At 40.1% G+C, this 22,964-nt stretch overlaps 1 protein-coding gene across 1 annotated transcript in view; it reads left to right on the plus strand.

The window, feature by feature from the left end:
• Positions 1 to 22,240, plus strand: part of LOC138963205 (vesicular glutamate transporter 2.2-like) — a 24,439-nt gene extending 2,199 nt beyond the window's left edge. The window contains exons 4-10 of the mRNA XM_070335254.1: positions 4,414 to 4,500; positions 7,801 to 7,940; positions 8,630 to 8,779; positions 10,241 to 10,370; positions 15,479 to 15,589; positions 16,224 to 16,351; positions 21,133 to 22,240. Coding sequence (XP_070191355.1) covers positions 4,414 to 4,500; positions 7,801 to 7,940; positions 8,630 to 8,779; positions 10,241 to 10,370; positions 15,479 to 15,589; positions 16,224 to 16,351; positions 21,133 to 21,528 — 1,142 coding nt within the window. The 3' untranslated portion in view covers positions 21,529 to 22,240. The remainder of the gene's footprint in view (positions 1 to 4,413; positions 4,501 to 7,800; positions 7,941 to 8,629; positions 8,780 to 10,240; positions 10,371 to 15,478; positions 15,590 to 16,223; positions 16,352 to 21,132) is intronic.
• The last annotated feature ends 724 nt before the right edge of the window (positions 22,241 to 22,964 follow it).

Below are 22,964 nucleotides of genomic sequence, written 5' to 3' on the forward strand. Positions count from 1 at the left end.
GGTCACTAGAATAACAGAGACAAAGAAGGAAGGTCATGGGATATATAACTTTATTCTTTTACTGATTAAGAGGGCATGCTACAACGTCTTCCCAACCATACATATGCAGCAGACACATTTTCCAACTGCACATACATTAAAATATTTACAATTACTTTGAAACAAGTGTTGTACATGAAGCTTATGTCCAGCATAGGTCAAACATACAATTTGTAAACATGTTGTGGGGGGAAATTACTTCTCACGTACACCATAATGACGACCACCAGAGACACAAGGGGCTTGTACACAAGATAACAGCAGAGTTCTGCTTTGTGCCAAAGAGGTTACTTGGTTGGTTGACAAACCAACAACCAACCAACTAGCATAACGCTTTGACACGTAACCCCAAACCAACAACCAACGAACTAGCATAACGCTTTGACACGTAACCCCAAACCAACAACTAACGAACTAGCATAACGCTTTGACACGTAACCCAAACCAACAACCAACCAACTAGCATAACGCTTTGACACGTAACCCAAAACCAACAACCAACCAACTAGCATAACGCTTTGACACGTAACCCCAAACCAACAACCAACGAACTAGCATAACGCTTTGACACGTAACCCAAAACCAACAACCAACCAACTAGCATAACGCTTTGACACGTAACCCAAAACCAACAACCAACGAACTAGCATAACGCTTTGACACGTAACCCAAAACCAACAACCAACCAACTAGCATAACGCTTTGACACGTAACCCAAAACCAACAACCAACCAACTAGCATAACGCTTTGACACGTAACCCAACATCAGCAACCTGCCTGGCACTGTTCAGACAGTGGGGACTTATGGGGACTTATGAGGACTTATGAAAACAGATTTGCAATACAGTATTACTATAGTGGAACCTGTTCCCTCAAACAGTTACAGCTTGTCACGCACACAAGCTCACGCAAACGTGCCACCATCCATGCTAGGTGCAGACCTAGGCAAACACAAATTACATACGCTAAATTTATTCACAAATACTAACAAAATGTCAACAACTCACTGTCTGAAGCTTCAGGATGTGTTGTGCTGGCAACTGTGTGTTTGTGCGTTTGCGTCCACCATCGTTGATTTAAGTCTTTATTGTATTTGATTAGTAACTGTGTGAGAGTGTGTTTAGGCCATGTAGAGTGAGTTGTTAACATTTTGTTAGTATTTGTGAATACATTTAGTGTATGTAACAGGGTTCCACACAACCCCAAAAGTCAAGGGTATTCATACCCTTTCAGGAAAAAAGTAAAGGGTTTTTATACCCCTTCCAGATTTTTTCACAGGGTATGAGTGACAATCGGTGTATCCATGAAATGTCATTTTTTGGTTCTTTCGTTTTGCGAGGCATTTTTTTGAGCAGGCGACAGCACCGGATAGGCTAAAGCGAACAGTGCCATCGAGATGATCAGTTTAAAGATATCGCGCAGTTTGAGGACAAGGGAGGCAACCTCTGCTTCACGGCGTGTCAGTGTCGACAGAGGAGTGGCACGAACACGTCGTGTACTTTAGTGGTCTCAGTAGAGCAGGCGGCCTGCGTGCTGTTGCTTGTAAGGCTTTCAGCGTTTGGCTCGTACGTTTTGTTTTTTTTACCTCTTTGGAAGAAAACAGTTACGTATTTATACCTCTTCAGAGAGCATCTCGTACGTGATTTGGAGGGTCAAAGGGTATTATACCATTAAGTTCTACGTGGAGGGCCCCAAAGGGTTTACATTCGTGATCGTGATTGGCGTTTTTTGACCTTTCTGTGACCGTGATTGCCGAAATTTCCATTTCTGTGATCGTGATGGGACTTTGCCCGTGATCCGTGATGACAAAAAAATCAAGTCTCGTGATCGTGGTCGTCATTTGTTTTCGTGATCGTGATGGGCATTATTGCAAAGCATTTTATTTTCAACGTACATTTTTCACAGCTGTATCACTCTATGATCCTCTATTCGTCAAGGAGCCAATCCCGATTGAAGGGAAGCAACAACACATTCAGAAATATGATTTTGACAGCGATTGCTTCCCTTTAAGAGAACCAATCACACAAAAAAGAGATCCAATCAGAAGGCAAATTGCTCAAGTCTGCCAAACTTCATCCAATGGAAGGGCTTCGTGCAAAAGTTTTGAGTTCATTCAGTCAAATTCGAATTCGAAGATCAAAACTGGCGTGCAGCAGTACTGTCATCGAACTTCTGTTATATTTTGTGGATTCAAGCCAGACCAAAGCAGGCGGCGAGAATGCCTTCCTTGGTGGAAAGGTCAGGCTACGGGTCGGTCTTTCCGAAGACGAAATATCAAGATATGTTGATCTATGTTGCTCTATGACCGTTCTGAATGTAGGCAAAGATCTTGAAATTTGTTCAAGATCTTTGAGTTTGAGTGAGATCATTGACATTGTCGACATTGCCACGTCCGGCTGTCACTCGCTCAGTGTGACCTCGACTGGCTCGAGATCGAGCAGTCTGCGTGTAGCCAAAACCGAAACTAGAAATGTGTTTTTCATCCCAGCAACGTGGACACGCTTGGCATAGATTCTAATTGTCGCTTCTTTGCATTAAGCTTGGATTTATTTTAGCGCCTGTAAACTTTAATATCAACAATGGGTTAAATTCAGAAACAATGGCGGGGAGACGTGCCAGTTTGGGTCACTTGATCCTCATGTCAAAGACGATCAAAGTCATGTTCGTTGGGGATTTTGTCAGGCATGCTACTTTTCCGGTAATTGCCGGAAATCCGATTTCAAAATCCGGTAAAGTCAAATTTATTCCGGTGAAGTTGAAACATTTCCGCAAAAACGATCCGTGTGAATATCGCGCAACGCGACCGGGCGCCGGTCTCAATGAAGCCAGCGCACAGTAGTGTTGTTTTCACCAGTTTGGAGGTGTGTTGAATGGTGGTGGGGGGAGGCTAAAATGGGATTTTTAACAAGATCACAACACTATTACAGCCCTGAAAATGATGCCCAGAATGCACCAGATTGCACAGATTTCAACCGTTTTTTGAAAAAAATTCCGGGGGGGCATGCCCCCGGACCCCTCTAGTGGGCTCGCCTGCTTCGCAGGCTCAGGTTTGTGGCTTCGCCACTGGCACTGCGCGCTTCTTTCAGGTAAAACCATTTTTGGTCTGTAGCATTCCTGTTTGTTTTTCAAGCCCATGAAACCAGGCGATGGTGTACCTCAAATTGTATGGCAAAGTTGAAAATAAAGAACCCATCACACATACATGTACTTTAATTTCAATCCACCCAATAGTTTTTGAGAAAATGGGTTTACAAGATTTAGCTCTGGAAATGTGAAATTGTGTAAGTATATATTCATGTGTGTGAGTGAGGGTGTGGGAGTTGAATGTGTATGAGTGGAGAGAGAGAGAGAGAGAGAGAGAGAGAGAGAGAGAGAGAGAGAGAGAGAGAGAGAGAGAGAGAGAGAGAGAGAGAGAGAGAGAGAGAGAGAGAGAGAGAGAAAACAATGAAAACAACATTCTTGTTACTGATTACAAACCATGATATGAATTTCTATGTGTGTATGAAAGAGAACTCAAAAAATAATAATAAAATCCAGAAAGACCAGAATATCTGGTGTAAACCAGAAAGCAGTGTAAAGAAGAAGGCACTAAAAAGAAAAGTAAATACAATTATAAACAACATGCCTTCTAAGTCACACATGACATAATACAAAGCATAAACCAATGAATGTATCATTTGTCAAAATAATCATGACAAATATAGACAAGTAACAAGTTAGCCGAAATCCTGCAGACACAGCATTCTCTGAAAGAGAATCTACAGTGAGTTAAACAACTCCACAACAGCTAATGTCAAGGGAAGTAACCAACATCTTCCCTTGGGCCTAAGCCTTGCATAGGAAAATGCTTTACATAAATTAACCAACTGCATGAACCGCAACTGCAAAATAATAGTTATTATTAAGCATGTTCATCGCCATGAAGACACATCTTCATCGAGTTGAATAATAACGACAAGAATAAGAAAGATAACTCAGGCATGGGGTAAGCGAGCGCTCCCATGCTTCAAAATGAAGCGACAACAGTCTAGTACTTTACAGGAAAGCGCGACTAAATCATTCCCAGGGCCAGCCAAGCTCGCCTCAGCAACACATGTGAAAGTAATTAACTCGCTCGGTACCGGAGTTTTGCTAAGGAATAGAGTAAAACTCCGATCCGGCTGCACAAAAGTGGTCAGCTTAAAATGACCTACTTTCTCTGCTCAAGACACGGGCTATCCGTACTGTATCTCCTCTCGTACACTTACAAGGTTTTTATGGGGAAAATAAGAGATACCAAGAAAAAATGTATGTGCACTGCACTTTTCTCCACATGTGTATACAAGTATTATGGACTCTAGATTGAATGTGACTGTTATGACAATATTGGGCAGGTGCTTACAGTGCTCCAGCAGTAGCAGCACTCATGACAGCCGCCACTATGTGCTATGTCAACTGGAACGCAACTCTTTACATTTACGGTAGGTTTTTATTTTTTGTATTTCGATGAAGTACACCAATTAAAAGACCGGCACGGTTGGCCTAGTGGTAAGGCGTCCGCCCCGTGATCGGGAGGTCGTGGGTTCGAACCCCCGGGTCATACCTAAGACTTTAAAATTGGCAATCTAGTGGCTGCTCCGCCTGGCGTCTGGCATTATGGGGTTAGTGCTGGGACTGGTTGGTCCGGTGTCAGAATAATGTGACTGGGTGAGACATGAAGCCTGTGCTGCGACTTCTGTCTTGTGTGTGGCGCACGTTATATGTCAAAGCAGCACCGCCCTGATATGGCCCTTCGTGGTCGGCTGGGCGTTAAGCAAACAAACAAACAAACCAATTAAAAGTCGTGAACGACCTTCACATGCAGTCGACACGCGGTGATACAATCAAAACCGATGTTACTAAAAAAAGAATGGGTAATTCTGGGAAATCGTTCACTGGAAGTACTCGATAATTATGCAACCCTTGAATAAAATTAATGTGATCTTTAATATATCACTCAAAACCTTTGGAATGAATTAAAATGAAGAAAATAAAGAACAAGTCGCGTAAGGCGAAATTACTACATTTAGTCAAGCTGTGGAACTCACAGAATGAAACTGAATGCACTGCATGTTTTCACAATGACTGTAGTCCGCCGCTTGTGCAAAACGGAGTGACACTGACGAGCCTGTTTAGCGCGGTAGTGGTTTCGCTGTGCTGCATAGCTCGCTTTTCTGTGCCTCTCTTCGTTTTAACTTTCTGAGCGTGTTTTTAATCCAAACATATCATATCTATATGTTTTTGGAATCAGGAACTGACAAGGAATAAGATGAAATTGTTTTTAAATCGATTTCAAAAATTTAATTTTGATCATAATTTTTACATTTTTAGTTTGCAGAGATTGTTTTTAATCCAAATAAAACATATTTATATGTTTTTAAAATCAGGAAATGATGTAAAATAAGATGAACGTAAATTTGGATCGTTTTATATGTAAAAAAAAAATTAATTTCAATTTTCAGATTTTTAATGACCAAAGTCATTAATCAATTTTTAAGCCACCAAGCTGAAATGCAATACCGAAGTCCGGCCTTTGTCGAAGATTGCTTTACAAAAATATCAATCAATTTGATTGAAAAATGAGGGTGTGACAGTGCCGCCTCAACTTTTACAAAAAGCCGGATATGACGTCATCAAAGACATATATCGAAAAAATGAAAACAAATGTCTGGGGATATCATACCCAGGAACTCTCATGTAAAATTTCCTCAAGATCGGTCTTGTAGTTTACTCTGAATCGCTTTACACACACACACACACACACACACACACACACACACACACACACACACACACACACACACACACACACACATACACCACGACCCTCGTCTAGTCTCGATTCCCCCTCTATGTTAAAACATTTTGTCAAAACTTGATTAAATGTAAAAAATGAACATTCAAAGGACAGTTGAAAAGTGTTCTTCGAACCAGTGACCGCCAATCGAACGACTTTTCTGTCGGGCGCTCTACCGATTGAGCTAAACCGGCTTACTGTGTTATGGGAAAAAAAGAGAAATATTAACTTCGAATATCACACGTGAGTTCTCGAGCATGGGTGTCAGTATCGACTCGTAGGTTTCCGAGTTTCGTAGTTGTGTAATGTACGCTCTGACGACCTCAATGTTCGAGGTAAGTTAAGTTGATTACTGACCCTATGCTCCCGCATTTAATTTCAAGTGTGACCGATATTATGTTGGCAGACCAGCTCAGAAATGCATTGACCAATCGCCGAAAGGCGCTGATGTCATTTCATGAAAGGATTTCCTTACCCAGAATTCCAAACTGTTTTGGAGATTTTGAAGATTTCGTTCAGGACGATGACGCCCTATGGCCGGTTCGTTATATAAAGGGAAGCAAGCGGTTAAAAACGGGCGTCGACAGAGGCAATGAAGGAAAATACTAACTTACACAATCATAAACCTATGGTTTAGTGCATACGTACATCATCATCCTCATCATCGTCATTATCATCATCATCGTCGTCGTGATCGTCCTCGTTCTCGTTGTCATCATCACCATCATCATCACCATCAGTTCCCTAGCTGACTGATACGGTCGACGCGGGGACGTGAGGGCGGAAACTCTTCTCCAGGCTGTTCCATTTGGGGATGTCAACAGAAGGTAAGGACAGTTCATCTGTATCCATTCTTTGACGTTGTCGGATGCGCTATGTCATTGTCTCCCGTGTCTGCGTCCTCCGACGACGGTGCCCTATGGAATGGTTTTGGAGAGGGTCGCATGCCTCGTGACGCGACCAAACCACACCAACTTACCAGCAGAGGTTCTTGCAGACCCACGATGCGCTTGACCAAGCTTCGTACCAAGTCATTGGTCTTGTGCTTCCTGTATGATATGCGTAGCACTTATCTCAGGCACTTGGTCTCAAATGCCTGGATTCTTCTTTTGTTGCAAGTCAGCAGTGCGAACGATGTTCAGTTGAGTTCGGTCCCTTGAGACAACAGTTCGTTGTGGGAGAGGGGGATGGTTCTGATTTGATTGTTCTTTCTACTGACGTGCGGAACATGTTTTGTTTTAGCAGTTCTGATTTTTTGTCAATTTTAACGCGGGAACCTTGATTTTGCGAATTTGATTTTGGGGGTGTCTGTATTGTAGGTTCCACTGTATAGACACCACCTTATGTAAACCCAATCTGTTTTCTGAATAAGGTAGGAGAATGAATGGCCTTTTCAGTCATATAATTGGTTTAACAATAAACGGCCTCATCAGAAAGATCTGCCATCAAACGCATCTGTCTAGTTTTTTTATGACGGGTATAGTATATATTGAAAAGTTAAACAAAAGTTCTGGGGTTGGGAGGAAAATAAAAGAACCAGATGGAAAACCGAAAACTCTGATTTTGTTGACGCCTAAATACGCAATAAAGCTGTGCAAAATAAACCTTTTCTTCAAAGATAATTAATGAGAATTTCTTTTAGTATGTAACAGTCAGTGCATGTGACTATTCTAATTATTGTCGATATTTTAAAAGCAAAGTTACGTTTTGTTGGGTCAATTTTTGGGCCTACTTTTTAGCGGCTGTTACATGTCACGAGCGAAAACACACCTTCAATCGAAACAAATTGACAGATAGCATAGTCAAACGGTTTTGTTTTTTATGGCGTAGACACTGGTATGACTTGTTTTTTCTTGAGGCACAAAACGTTTCGGTATATTTGTTTGCACAGTTTAGTAATTCAGCCAAACCAAGCACTTCCACAGGCTCCCATTATTACTTCCAGGCGCCCTAGGAATGGTGTGGAGCGTGGTGTGGGCAGTCATGATCTACGACACACCGGAGGCCCACCCCTCCCTGTCCAAGGCACAGCTCGACTTTCACCGTAAACACGGGGCTGATGTGCAGCTAAGCTCGGCGAAAGTGGTAGGACAACACGCAGATCTATGCAAACACATAATTATTCACACAGACAGACGAACACGCAGTGTGAGAACAGATCATTTGATCAATGTCAGAGTTGAGTGGGGCAGCAGAAACACGAAAATACCCAGCATGCATCCGAAAAAGGAACATGATTGCTTAACTTGTGAAGAAAAAAATAAACGTAAAAGCCCACTGTTAGTAGAAGTTGCAGTCTATGAACGCAGAAGAAGAAGAAGAAGAAGAAGAAGAAGACGAAAAAGAAGAAGTAATTAAGAATTATTTAAAACTGAATTCAGCCACATATGCGTTGAAGTCGTACGTATTAGTGGACTTGTTACACTTTTCAGTATGGTGTCTTTGCCATGGATTCTTGATACAAACCTATTGTGGTACCATATTAGCCATATCAAACTAAGTTAAGGAACAACAAGACATTTACACAAAAGAGACAAAAATGCTTCACATTCCAATTCAGGAAAATCGGATCGGGTTTGAATTTTGTATAGCTGGTAATTTAAGAAGACATTTGACTTTATATTGAGACGTTTCATCTGGAGTATTTCGTATTTTTTGATTGGCGTTTTTCATATTGTATCTACGTTTGCCCTTTTTCACAAAGACTACACACCGGACTTGTTCACGAGAAACGTCCTCCAAACAATTTGTTTCTGTTTGATTCCTGGGTTTAGCAGCGCAGCATTCCATGGCGCCATATTGTGACGTCATCATCGGTGTGGTCGGTGTTCACGGGATTTTTCGTTCATTCATATGTCTACGCCATGCTGGTAGTCCAACAGCCTCAGTACTTTTTGGACTCCTTCAACATCAACATTGCTGATGTGAGTAATATTTCGGAAAAAATGTTGGTATTTATAGATTCCTTCCCTTGTTAACTGTGTTATGAATCTCCACAGATCTGACAAGACTTTTTACATGGGATACGAGCATCCGTCCTCTTTAACATAAATCAAAACTCGAGAGCCTTGCTGCTTGTATATGTAGATTGAGTGTAATGTTTTGAATAAGGTTTTGACAGACACAAATTTCAATCCGCCAACTTAACTGAGCACACAATTCTCACTTAGCACAGAGAGCAGCCAGGCTGTTGAGTTTTGGTAAAATGCTGACGACAATCCCTCTCGTCGGTCTTAGTATCAATCATGTGCTCGCTCACCACTTTGAGGTCCTGCCCTCAGGACGTCGCCTCCGCACTCCCAGATTCCGCACGCTCAGAACTAAGAACAGTTTTATTCCAAAGTCAATTGGCTTTTTAAATACCTAAGTTAATTAAAACTAGTATGTGTACCGGTGAACATATGCACTGATTTCTGTGATGAATGAATGTGATAACCCTCGAATGACTAGTCCTGTGATAAATATTGTTCAATGACATATCTAGTCCTGTGATAATGATAGTTTTTAGCGTTAAACTTTTAACCTATTTGGAATCATGTTACTATTCCTGTTAGTGTACATATGCGTGCGCGAGTGTAGTATGCTTCGTATGGTATTTTTATCTGTTGTCTTATTATTTGTTTTGTCTTTTAATGTGCACCACACTGAAATTTCTCTGTATGAGATAATAAAGTATTCGTATTCGTATTCGTATTGTTATGTTTCTCTGCACTTAGATCAGACAACTGAATATGACCCCTCACAGCCATCTGAATCAGAATCATGTCCTTTGGGGCACACTTAGATCGAACGACTGATGACAATCCACGTCAGTCTTAAAGCCGAACATCCGTCTCTAGGAGAACAAGCCTTGTTACTCGTACAGTAGAAGGTGACAGAGCTAAATTTAGCGTGTCCAGCACGAGAAAGTTACTCCTGGAGACGGATGTTCAGCTTTGAGACCGACGAGGATTGTCATCAGTTGTCCGATGTATTTGTTTGTTCGTTCATGGGCTGAAACTCCCACAACTTGTACGTGTATGACCGTTTTTACCCCGCCATTTAGGCAGCCATACGCCGCTTTCGGGGGAAGCATGCTGGGTATTTTCGTGTTTCTATAACCCACCGAACTCTGACATGGATTACAGGATCTTTTTTTGTGCGCACTTGGTCTTGTGCTTGCGTGTACACACGCAGGGGGTTAAGTCACTAGCAAGGCGCACATTAGTTGACCTGGGAGATTAAAAAAAATCTCCACCCTTAACCAACCAGGCGCCCGCGGCGTTTGAGCTCACGACCTTCCGTTTAGGAGGCCGATGTCTTATCCACTAGGCCACTGGACGAAGTGACGACAATCCCCCGGGTCGATCTTAATCCTAATCATGTTCTTTTTTGTCCATACTTAGATCGGACTATTGACGACACTCCCACATGTCGGTCTGAGCATTATGTGTGTGCTTGGCGGGGTTCTCTCTGATCGTCTTCTCAAGTCTGGCCTTCCTCTCACTTTCACAAGGAAACTTCTCTTCACAACGGGTAGGAATGTTACACCTCTCACCGAATACCTATCATCAAGTGCAAGGTTATCAATTTATATCATACAAGGCCTGTGTCCATCTGTCTGTCCAGTGCACTTTTAGTCTCTTATAGTGGGCCAATTCGACTGAAATTTGGAAAGAGACGTGCCATTGCTATGGCAACTCTGTAGTGAAAATATCTAACCCTTGGTGAAAAAAGCACTGATTTTTCGTTAATGTTGCGAACTGTTGCTTTGATCCGTTCTTGGAGGGAGTCCGGAAGGGCGGGACTTTTTTTCTCTCAGAATAACAACAACAATTGTCAACGCAAAAAAAGGAAGTGCAGCAAATAAATGGCCTAGCAGAAACATAGTAACCTTACAAATAGCCTAGCAGAAACATAGTAACCTTACAAATAAGGAAAAACAATTCTAGCTGTGATCCTTTTCAGCAGTTTTTCTATAACCTTTTTTCGGCTTCATTCTCAGTATATATTTGCCATGATGAAAATAAGCAGGAGAACCCTGAACAAAAATGGGAATTATTAAAAATAAAAATAAACGAGGAAACGATCCGATTCAGTAAGCAACGTGCAGTTTTCAATAAAAATAAGCAGATTGACACGTACAACAAACTTGAATCTTGTGAATCCGATCTTGCTAGGGAACCTGATAACGTCACTTTACTAAGAAAACGTGAAGAACTTAAAATTCACCTTGAAATTCATGAACAAGAGCGATTGAAGAGCGCACAAACGAGATCTCGAATTAAATGGATTGAGGAGGGGGAAAAGAACACCAAGTTTTTCCTCAATCTAGAAAAAGTACGGGCAAATGCAAAACTATTTCCGAATATTGAATTGGAGAATGGAGACAAGATACATGACCAATTTGAAATTTTAAGAACACAAAAAGAATACTATGCAAACCTCTATAGCCGTGAAATAAACATACCTGATTCGGTTGTATCTAACAATGTTGATAACTTCCTTGGCGAGTGCGAACTTCCTAAATTAAGTGAAGACGAAATGCAACAATGTGAAGGTATAATTACCATTGAAGAAGCCTCCAATGCTCTTAGGATGATGAAAAACCGGTCTTCGCCCGGTCTGGATGGTCTGACTACTGAATTTGTTAAAATATTTTGGTGTAAACTGAAGGATGTAATTGTGCAATCCTTGAATTACTCTTTTGATCATGGTTCTTTGTCCTACACCCAAAGGGCAGCAGTATTAACCTTATTGCATAAGGGAAAAGATCTGCCAAAAAAACAAACTTACAAACTGGCGACCCATCTCACTGACAAACACTGATTACAAAATTTTAGCCAAGTCTCTTGCAAATCGACTGAGCAAAGTAATAAATAAAGTGGTCAATGAGGACCAGGTCGGTTATATGAAAGGAAGGCATGTCTCATCCACTATAAGAACTATAGACGATGTGATTGAATATTGCAGAATTAATAGGAAACCTGGGATTTTATTAGCCTTGGATTTTCAAAAGGCATTCGACAGTATATCCAAAAAATATATGATTTGTGCATTTCGTAAATTTGGCTTTGGAACAGATTTTATACAATGGGTAAATGTGTTGTTTAATGAAACCAGAAGTTGTATTGTGTACAATGGGTGGCTGTCGGAAAACTTTGATGTAAAATGTGGCATTAGACAAGAATGTCCGTTCTCACCGATGGCATTTATCATTGGTCTGGAATTTCTGGCTATACGATTTAGGCAGAGCAATGAAGTAAAAGGCCTTAATGTAACTTGTAGAAATATTTTAAAAATTCTATTATACGCCGATGATATCACTTTGTTTTTGAAAGACGCGGATGACGTTACAATGGTTCTACAGATTATAGACGTATTTTCGGAGGTGTCAGGCTTGTGCTTGAATAAGCTAAAGTCTGAAGCAATGGGAATTGGATCAAGTAAAAATATCAATTTTAATTTTGAGGTAAAATGTGTTCGGCAGATTAAAATATTAGGAGTAAACTTTAACAGCGAGAAAAGCGCATCCGAAATTGAACTAAACTGGTCAAGTAAAATTGATAAAATTAAGCAAAGCATCTTCACTTGGGAAAAAAGGAACCTGGGCATTCCTGGAAAAAAAATTGCATTATCAAAACTTTTCTGCTCTCGCAGTTAGTTTATTTAATGCAATCTATTTGTATCCCTGACAAAGTGCTGCAGGAAATAAACACAATATTATATCGTTTTTTTGTGGAGGAAAAAAGACTAATAAAAAAGCATTTAAAAAAGTAAAAAGAGTTGTTTTAAATAGCAGTACCGAAAAGGGTGGTATTGATATGATAGACGTCAAAACGATACAAAACTCCTTCTTATGTCAATGGTTAAGCAAACTCTCATCTGGCAACCTTTCATGCAAATGGACATGGATCCCAAACAAATATTTTGAAGGGTTCGGTTGTGGCTTTGCCTGCTTTACTACAGCTATTCGACCGTCTAAGTTTAAGGGAATTGGAAGAATAAAATCAATATTTTGGACAGCTGTTGCTCGAACATGGTTAGAACATAATACAATTTCTCAGAACGACTGCGTGCAAGACAACTGCTTATGGAACAATCCAAGTATAAGTTATCAAAATAACGTTCTGTATTATGAGAACTGGGCCCGGCCAGGCATTACGTATGTAGGAGACATGTTAGGTAATCACGGTATCAAGTCCTATCCCGCTATCCAAGCAAGTGTTTACGCTTCACCTGGCCTCTACTTGGAATATATTGTAGTTCGATCAGCAGTATCTGAATATATTAAGAAAAGCAATTATGATCCTAACCAACCTGTATTGAATAGACAAAACAATCTACTTTTCAATAAAACGAGTATTAAAAGTGCCAGGCAATTCCGTGAATATATTGTTGAAGAAAAGTACACTACCCCGAGATCTATCAACTTCTGGCGTGATATGTTTGGCATTAATGTCGACCAGTCACATTGGAACCTGGCCAAAAGTGTAACCCAAGAATCCAGATTAAGAGAGCTGCACTGGAAAATATTACACACGATTTATCCAACAAAATGTTCTTCTGTATAAAATTGGAATACGAGATAGTGTGAGATGCCCCTTCTGTCCAACCGAAATAGATTACGTTGAACATTTTTTTGTTAATTGTAAGAAAATACAAGTCGCGTAAGGCGAAAATACAACATTTAGTCAAGTAGCTGTCGAACTCACAGAATGAAACTAAACGCAATGCAACGCAGCAAGACCGTATACTCGTAACATCGTCAGTCCACCGCTCACGGCAAAGGCAGTGAAATTGACAAGAAGAGCGGGGTATTCGTTGCGCTGAGAACGATAGCACGCTTTTCTGTACCTCTCTTCGTTTTAACTTTCTGAGCGTGTTTTTAATCCAAACATATCATATCTATATGTTTTTGGAATCAGGAACCGACAAGGAATAAGATTAAAGTGTTTTTAAATTGATTTCGACAATTTAATTTTGATAATAATTTTTATATATTTAATTTTCAGAGCTTGGTTTTAATCCAAATATAACATATTTATATGTTTTTGGAATCAGCAAATGATGGAGAATAAGATGAACGTAAATTTGGATCGTTTTATAAAAGAAATATTTTTTTTACAATTTTCCGATTTTTAATGACCAAAGTCATTAATTAATTTTTAAGCCACCACGCTGAAATGCAATACCGAAGTCCGGGCTTTGTCGAACAATACTTGACCAAAATTTCAACCAATTTGGTTGAAAAATGAGGGCGTGACAGTGCCGCCTCAACTTTCACGAAAAGCCGGATATGACGTCATCAAAGACATTTATCAAAAAAATGAAAAAAGCGTATGGGGATATCATACCCAGGAACTTTCATGTCAAATTTCATAAAGATCGGTCCAGTAGTTTGGTCTGAATCGCTCTACACGCACGCACACACACACACACACACACACACACACACACACACACACACACACACACACACACACACACACACACACATACACACACATACACCACGACCCTCGTCTCGATTCCCCCCTCGATGTTAAAACATTTAGTCATAACTTGACTAAATGTAAAAAGTGCTATGGAGATACATGTACGTTGAACAAATTATTTATGAGAAATATAAAATAAGAATAGTCTTTGGAGTAGAACATATTTTGTGTGGTTATATTAATGGTGCTGACTCAATAAAATGCAAATATATAAATCACTTGATTTTGATAGGAAAGATGTGCATAAGCAAATATAGATACGGAACTCCCACTGATATTATAATAATGTTTGACAAAGAGAAACAAATACGAAACGTAGAATAGTGTATCATATGTACTTCTTTTCTGGCTTCCCTCACCGCCCCCTCTTTCTTTCGTTTCGCTAAAAGGAGAACGGCACCGGGGTAAAGGCGGAACTTACATTGTTACACTAAACACCACTTGTATGAAAAGAGAACTGTTACTAAGAAAACTTTAGCACGCTTACAATTTGCTTTTCCTCTTATTTATTGTGATTGTTACTATGTTAACTCCATTATGACACCGCCACAAACAACACCTAAGTCAACCCAAACACAGACATATGTAAAACAATAACCAACATTAAAGATGCAAGATTTTGTCCATTGTAGAAAACCACACACAATTGATAAATTTATAAAACGCCAATGAAGAAGGACGCTCAGCTGTAGAGAGAAAGAAAGAAAGAAGAAAAAAAAGGGAAAAAAACCACAAAAAAACTTAGGGTTTCATTCTTTTCATTTATTTTTCAGCTTGAAGCGGACTGCATGCAACTGAGGCAAAAAAAACAACAACAAAAAAACAACTTTTTTCGGCTTCATTCTCAGTATATATTTGCCATGATTTTTGTTTTAATCTATACAGTCAATGCTGACGTCATGAGACCGCTTATTGTAAAAGGAAAACTCAGTAATATGACTGGAAAGACCATCCATTCCCGTACAAGCATGCCATCATGTCACTATTAGACACGATAGATGAACAAAGCTGACTGTTTTGGATACATATTTGATTGTTCTTTCCAATGACATGCAAAACGTGTTCCCTTTTAACTGTTTTAACATAACATTGGTATTGTGTTGTATAACTGTATATACGCACCCATGTTTCTCATGTCATTGACAGGTAAACTGACGGAAGGCCTGTGTCTCATCGGACTGTTCTTCACAAGTGATTGGCGTGCGGCTGTCAGTCTCATCACTGTTGGCGTCACCGTCGGTGGTTTGGCTGAATCAGGTAGATTTTGATTGTATAGTTGAAAGGCACATTCTTTCTGGTTGAACCACCACATTTTTTTCAGCTTTTACTAAGGGTAAGAGCGGTCTTCTATATACTGGTGAAGGTATGTTAATTTTTCAGCAAGGAGCCTCGATCTGACCAATTTTTCCCAGGTCATTAGAAGAAGTAAAGAGGACAATATTATAAAATTTCAACGAAAGTACACGATCATATCACAAATATAAGCATTACAAGAGATACATTGCTTTACATTTTGTTGTTTATTTTTGACTAAAGTCTTAGTTATAATGGACAAACTGGAACCAGCTTCTTGCATTAATGTATCCTCAATTTTTTTGCCAGCGTAATATTTTGGTTAGTGGAAAACATGCAACAGACGGTTTTGTCAGAAACTGTTTTTTTATATTTGATAACAAAAACAACACCACAAAAAGCGATACATAGGTTATACACCCTGACCTGGACAACTTTGACATTTTCTCTTGGACCCATTTCCGGGTGGGGATAGCCAAAGACTCGGGAATACCCGATAATGATCACTAGGGAATATATCCAAGTTATCCAGGACTTGGAGGTGTGTAACCTACGTGTCTTTCTCTCTTTGTGACAATCTGCGTCTGTGTTTGTACAGGTTACCACCCCCTCCCAGCAGACCTTGCCCCGCAGTTTGCCGGTGTCATCGCTGGCTTTGTGTCTATGGGAGCAATAGGCTCCTTTGTCAGTACTCTTACGGCTTCCTTCGTGAGCGGGAAAAGCAAAGTAAGTTACAGTCGAATCAGCCCTGGAGACCGCCTCCCCAGAACCTCATGCCTACAACGACAATCCCAAAGTATCTCCGACGATATTTTTTCTACATACAATTCACGTTTTCATAGTGACCACCTGTGTAAAATGACCATGTTTGGTCAGTCAATAGATTAAAACCAATTTAACACATAGGGTTTTGTGCAATGATTGTAAATACGCGAGACAACTTCACAAAACTGATTTTTTTCTCAAGTTTTGACCAAATGTTTTCAGATAAACTGGGAATCGGAATGAGGGTGGTGGTGTATGTATGTGTGTGCGGTCGCAGCGATTCCTAGAAAACTACCCTCCAGATGTTTATGTAACTTTGCGTGTGCGTTTTTCAAGATAATATCCCCAGACGTGTTTTTACCATTTTTTTATGACTGGCTTTTCACAAAAATTGAGGCGGTACCGTGGCGACAGCATTTTTGTTAATCAAATTAATTTAAACTTTGGTGAAACGATCTTTGACTCAATCTGGACTACGAGATTGCATTTCAGCTGGGAAGCTTAAAATTTAAATGAGTAGTTTGTTAATTACATTTGTGATTCTAATAGAATTTTCTCTTCCAGAATTAAAAATATTGGCAATGTATCATTTATTTTTTCCTTAATACAATAATATGTATAGGTTACAACACTCGTGGTTTTTTATATGGCTTGTATTTCAGTCAAGACCCAGCGGATGAATATCATCGGGAGACACGAGCCTCTGGCGAGTGGCTCTCGATTGATATTCCCGCTGGGTCTTGACTGAAATACAAGCCATATAAAAAACCACGAGTGTTGTAATCTGTATATCCCATTCTACCATCAAACACAAAGTGTAGACTACTAGCGGCACTGTTGCGATCTGTGCAGGGTAAAACAGTGTTGCCAGCGAGACTTAGCCCTTTTGCAACCTTAAACTAAGTGACCGTCGCTGAAAAAATAAAACGAATGAGTGCATCGATAAGTACGCGGTAACACTACTTTCAGACCATTTAAAAGCTTTAAGTAAAGGTTCATAAGTTGCAAGAAAGTAATGAAGTCGTATAGAAATTAATTTAGTTGAAGCGCACAATTCTTTTGTTTTGCGTTTCAGGTCGGCAGAACGGGCAAAACGGGTTTGGGACCCATTTGGCTTACTCGATTCAGAATCGATTCCACGTTGTTTTTCTCGAACGTGTGTAATTAGGCTTATTGACAGAGAAGCAAATTTTAGGAAACAAATATGTAGGTTTAGATTTAACCATTTGCTCCCTATTTGAAATGTATCTACGTGATAAACTGTTTTGCGAGTGTGTTTGCATGGATGAACTTAAACTGGTATGGGTGTGAGGAAAACGCGACCGACACGTCTGTCACCGCCGATTGATTGCATTTTGAAGGAATATGACTGGATTACGGAAAAATACACACATGTTAAGTTCTTGGATACCTTCATCGCCAATGTGGACTTACTGCAGAGCCAGGCAAAAGAGTAGACTTGCTCGCAAAACACGTGAAACAGATCGATGTTTGATAGCGAAGCCCAACCGTGCCAGGTAAAGGACGCTTCTCGGTCTCGCTGCGCATGTCACCAGTGACAGTGTTGTTGCTTTGAGTTTGACTAACAAACTCGTAACTGTCACTTAAAACATGAGCCAAATGTGTATTGATTGTGTGATTAGTCTATGTGACAGGGCTTCTATTATCTGTGCTCCCTAGCTTCTGTCAGTTCCCACACCGACACTGCCAGAGAAACTGAAGACGCACACCAAAACACACTACCGACAGATTCTCAAAAGTCGTCTGCTAACGATGCAAGGGAGGGTACTCGTGTTTTTGTTTTGGTTCGCTAGCATCTGGTTATCTTGTAAGTTGAATGTTCGTTTTTTTCGACCTGCATTGCTTTCATAATGAAAGAAACGTTTGCTTATTGCATCTCATACATCAGATCAGTTCTGAGATTCATTTTTGCGTGCAACTGATATGGTTTTCTGAGCCGTGCAATACGATTTTGGAACTTCATACAAATGTGTCACATTGTTCGGCGCGAGGTCAAAGGTCGGGAGGAAAGTAGTTCTTTGCCCAAATCGGAATCTGCACTATCATATATTTTTTGGAGTCCATGATGTATTTATTGAGCTATAAAAATACAACATATATACCCATACTGAAGTAACAGAGACAAAGAAGGGAGGTCATGGGATATATATCCCATGACCTCCCTTCTTTGTCTCTGTAAATGTACTCTAGGTATATTTCTTGTATTTCCATTGTTCTCTTGTTACATCTATGATGCAACTATTGCACTCTTATAACACATACAATAGAGGATAAATAAGGGTGCACGAAATACATCATAGCTGGCTCTACTTTCTGTCGTCCTTGACATTCCAAAATGCACATGTACCTATAGACCGGATGTGCAAGGGGTAACCACGCTTTTGAGAACTTGCGCGAGAGTCGTTCAGTGTTATAGCTGAGTTTTAGTCTCGACCTGCCGAGACTATCATCGTAGCGTCATAGATTTCATGACATCTGTCGTCCATCGCGTCATATTAAGGGGACGTAATCTGTTATGTTTCCTTCTATTCGCTGTTCTATTTCTCTCTTGTGATCAACATGACAAGCCGTATGTGTTTGAGTGTGTGTGCTCGTGCTCTCAACTAAAACAAAAGTCAAACTAGCAATCGTTAAAAACCCAGTCCGTCCGTCCAGCACTGCTATGTTCAGACTATGCTCATGTGAAGTTACAGCGTGCCCGGTACACACGCCCTTATCGGTACATCATCGACTACGAGTGTTCTCTGGACAAGCTGTTTGATGCATTTTGCGAGTATTTCTAGCTCTTCTGCGGTGCAGTAGGCCCTATAGACGATGAAGGTGTCCAAGAACTCAGGAGATGCGTGAGTAACCACTAGGTATTCAGTCAAATCCGTGTAAGAGGCTTTCAACTGACGGGGACAACCAAGCCACCATTATGCACCGACTTGACATAGATCAACAGACGTGCCTTTAGAATAAGGTATGTGCAGAGGTGCCTCATCTGAACAGACAACTAAAGCTTGATGTTTCCGTCACACTTTGTCTTTTAGATCTTCATGGGATATACAGGTCACAACACTCGTGATTTTTTATATGGCTTGTATTTCAGTCAAGACCCAGCGGGAATATCAAAGGGACTCCCTTGATATTCATCCGCTGGGTCTTGACTGAAATACAAGCCATATAAAAAACCACTCATGTTGTAACCTCTACATATAGCTATTCTGATGGACACGTGGGGGAATTCGGGGACTGTGATTGGATGGTCTCACACATATCTTTTCCGATCATCAAAGCATAATGCTACGGAAGTCGGCCATTTTTGCCAATATCCAAAAGCATATTGGCAATAACAAAGACGCATGGTTCCGGTTTACCCATCTGTACCACACGATGTTTCAATCGACAACAGCATACACTGACAACTTGAAATTCTTCTCGGAAATGTTTTTCAGCTTTACAAATGTCGATAGCATACCCTTTTCTGCTAACTTCTCGATGAAACAGGACTAAACCAACTATTTTCTGTCCCTAAACACCACAAAATGCCCAAAGTCGAAAGATGTAGTTCAAACAGGGGGGTAAAACGGAACAGCCGTTTTTGTGTGCCTGTGTGAGCTCAGTTGCCGACTGAGACAAACTTTCGCATTCGGTTTTTCTTACCTCGTAACTTAACACTGAATACCCCACTTCCCCTCTGAAGTATTGATGATCGACCCATGGCACTAACATTCATGTAGTCGTTTATAACTGAGGTTGAAAAATTCGCTTCATGACGAGACAAGTATAAATGCCATTCATTCAAAATAAAAACTTCGCTGCCGTCTGCTCGCGTTGTACGGATTAGCTGTTCTCTTCTCCTACCCTTGTTGCATCCTAGTTCTTCAGTTGTTTCTAGTTTTCCGTTGATGTTGTGTTTTGGTCTTCTTCATAAGTAGTCTTGTTCAAAATTAAAAAAACTCAAACTTCTTTTTGTTGCATACGAATGAACTTATAAAAAGCTGTTTAATAGCTGTGTTGTCAAATCGAGGTTTTTTTCCAAAGTCAGTGTGGCGCCTGCGCAAAACTAATGCACATAAGAAACGGCGTCTGCTATCAAACCGTGAGATCAACGCATCGACGCAAAAACTGTCATTTTGTAAGTTTGGAACAACAAATCAAGGTCAGAACAGCTATATAATCGCTATTGTGTTTTCAGCGTAGCAATAGGGTCCGATATTTAGACTCGAACAAGTATAATGCGACTCGTCTTCGACTCGTCGGCATTATACTTGTCTCGTCTAAATATCGGACCCTATTGCTACGCTGAAAACACAATAGCTGTTAATGTTGTGTTTGGATTCAAAACGTGCTTAAAATGAAGAAAATAATGCACATTTGGTTCATTTGGCTTGTTTTTTCCAAGACAATGTGTCAGCGCTTTCTCGAGGGTTTCGGCCGCCTATAAATGATTTACTATTCTTGGTGAAATAAATGTAGTACATTTATGTAGGGCCCCCAGATTGACTAAATGTATTGATATAGCTTTATGCGACTTTATTTATTTATGTATCCAGTCGTAAAACTTCAGCCCTTAACCACTTTTCCGGTTGCACAATACCAGTTATTCTCCTCTTGTCTGTCTTTCACGTGTGCTTTCTGTTCAGTTTTCAACATTGAATCTCATTCCAGTGGTTCTCAGTTCTTGTCAGTTTAATGGATTTCGGTTGAGTAAAAAGACATTCGTTCGTCGTCTCCAGGCAATAGGAGACTGGCAGCAGCTGTTCCTGGTATCGGGAGTACTGGACATCCTGGCCGTTGTGATGTTTGACGTCATGGCCAACGCTGACCTTCAACCCTGGGCCTCAGGGAGCTCCGATCCTCCAAGATCAGAATCAGAGAGACTTCTTCCAGATTCCGATCCTTCAATTAGCAAAACCTCAGCAGACAGACTTCTTCCAGAATGTTCTGACAGGAATGCAGAGAACTCGGTCTGCTTTCCAGGGCTGTTATACAGTGAATGTATTTTGAGTGACAATGTCGACACAATGCGGTTGATAGAGAGTGAAGAGTTTGCAGAGGGACATGGCGATGTGGTTGGTTATGGTACGTGCACACCGTCAAAAGGAATGCTCGTAAAGGAGAAAGACAAATGATGCGATGATAATCAGGGTTATGCTTTATCAATGATTTAATTGATCCTCGTTATCATCGTCAATATAATGAGCAGCAACAGAAACAGCATCAACAACTGAAATATCTGTTCAGCAATGACATTTCTTTTGCCCACACCTTCCTACGTCATTGTTTCTACTTTGAAACACTAAATAGGCCTCCATGTTTGACAGATATGTTATTGCAATAGTGATGTGCGATAAGATTTTCCTTTTTCGGAAAATAATCAGACAATGACCGGTGTTACTGGTCGTATCTTGTATACCATTGTTGTGTTTTTTTGTGTGCATATACTCACCTAGTAAGCGCACAGTATTGAGCAAAGGCCCACCCCTCACTTTGGGTCAATCACTGAGCATAGGCTATAGTACCTAGTAAACGCCAACCCCATTTGGGTCAATGATGCCATGAAAATAACACAACAAATTAAGACCGACAATAGGTGAAAAATCGCATCGTTTTTCGACAGCTTATAAGAAATAAGTAAGGCAATACGTCATTTCAGGACAGTAACAAATCAGGACAACGAGATGAAAAGCATTTAAGCCTCACGTATAAAACATCAATCCAGAAACACATTGCATCTCTAATGTAGCTAAATATAATCTACGGGCACAACGATGGTTTAAATGATTGCACCAGGAACCTGCTATAATGCTGTGCATGCAACAAATGTTTTTTTTTTCTTTTCTTTTTTTTTCTCTCTTCTCTCTTCTCTTTTTTTTCTTTTTTTTTTCTTTTTTTTCTTTTCTTTTTTCCTTCTTTTAGGAGATCAGACATTGTTAATCACACATGTGCGTGCGTTTTTTTTTATTTTTTTTATATCGGAAGTTTTTTTATATTTTTTTTTTATAATCATTTTAATTCTTATTAAGTTATTATTGTTTTCCTTCAGTCTCACTCTTTCTCTCAGCTTCACACTCAATGGACAGTAAACAGATCATGGACAATTGTTTTTAATTTTTTTTTAAGAGAAAGAGAAAGAAAGTGGATGCAGAGAAAGACAGACTAGGGAGTGAGTGAGAGAGAGAGAGAGAGAGAGAGAGAGAGAGAGAGAGAGAGAGAGAGAGAGAGAGAGAGAGAGAGAGAGAGAGAGAGAGAGAGAGAGAGAGATGTTGTGTGGACAAGTGTGAGAAAGAGAGAGAGAGAGGAGAGAGAGGAGAGAGAGAGAGGGTAAATGTAAATTAAAAAAAAAAGCAACGAATGTTGTTGTTTTATGTTCTTACGTTTTATGTTCTTACGTTTTATGTTGTATGTTGTTTGATGCTGTGATACACCACAACCGAGTTTCTCTGAGATAAAGTTTTCTATGTCTATGTCTAACGATTTGTCTGTTTGGGGCACTATACACTACTAATATCGTATCACCAAAATTGCTATACCCTGACTCAATGTGGATCTGCTACTTGCAGTTCTT

Source organism: Littorina saxatilis, linkage group LG3 (assembly GCF_037325665.1).
Source record: "Littorina saxatilis isolate snail1 linkage group LG3, US_GU_Lsax_2.0, whole genome shotgun sequence".
Taxonomy (NCBI): domain Eukaryota; kingdom Metazoa; phylum Mollusca; class Gastropoda; order Littorinimorpha; family Littorinidae; genus Littorina; species Littorina saxatilis.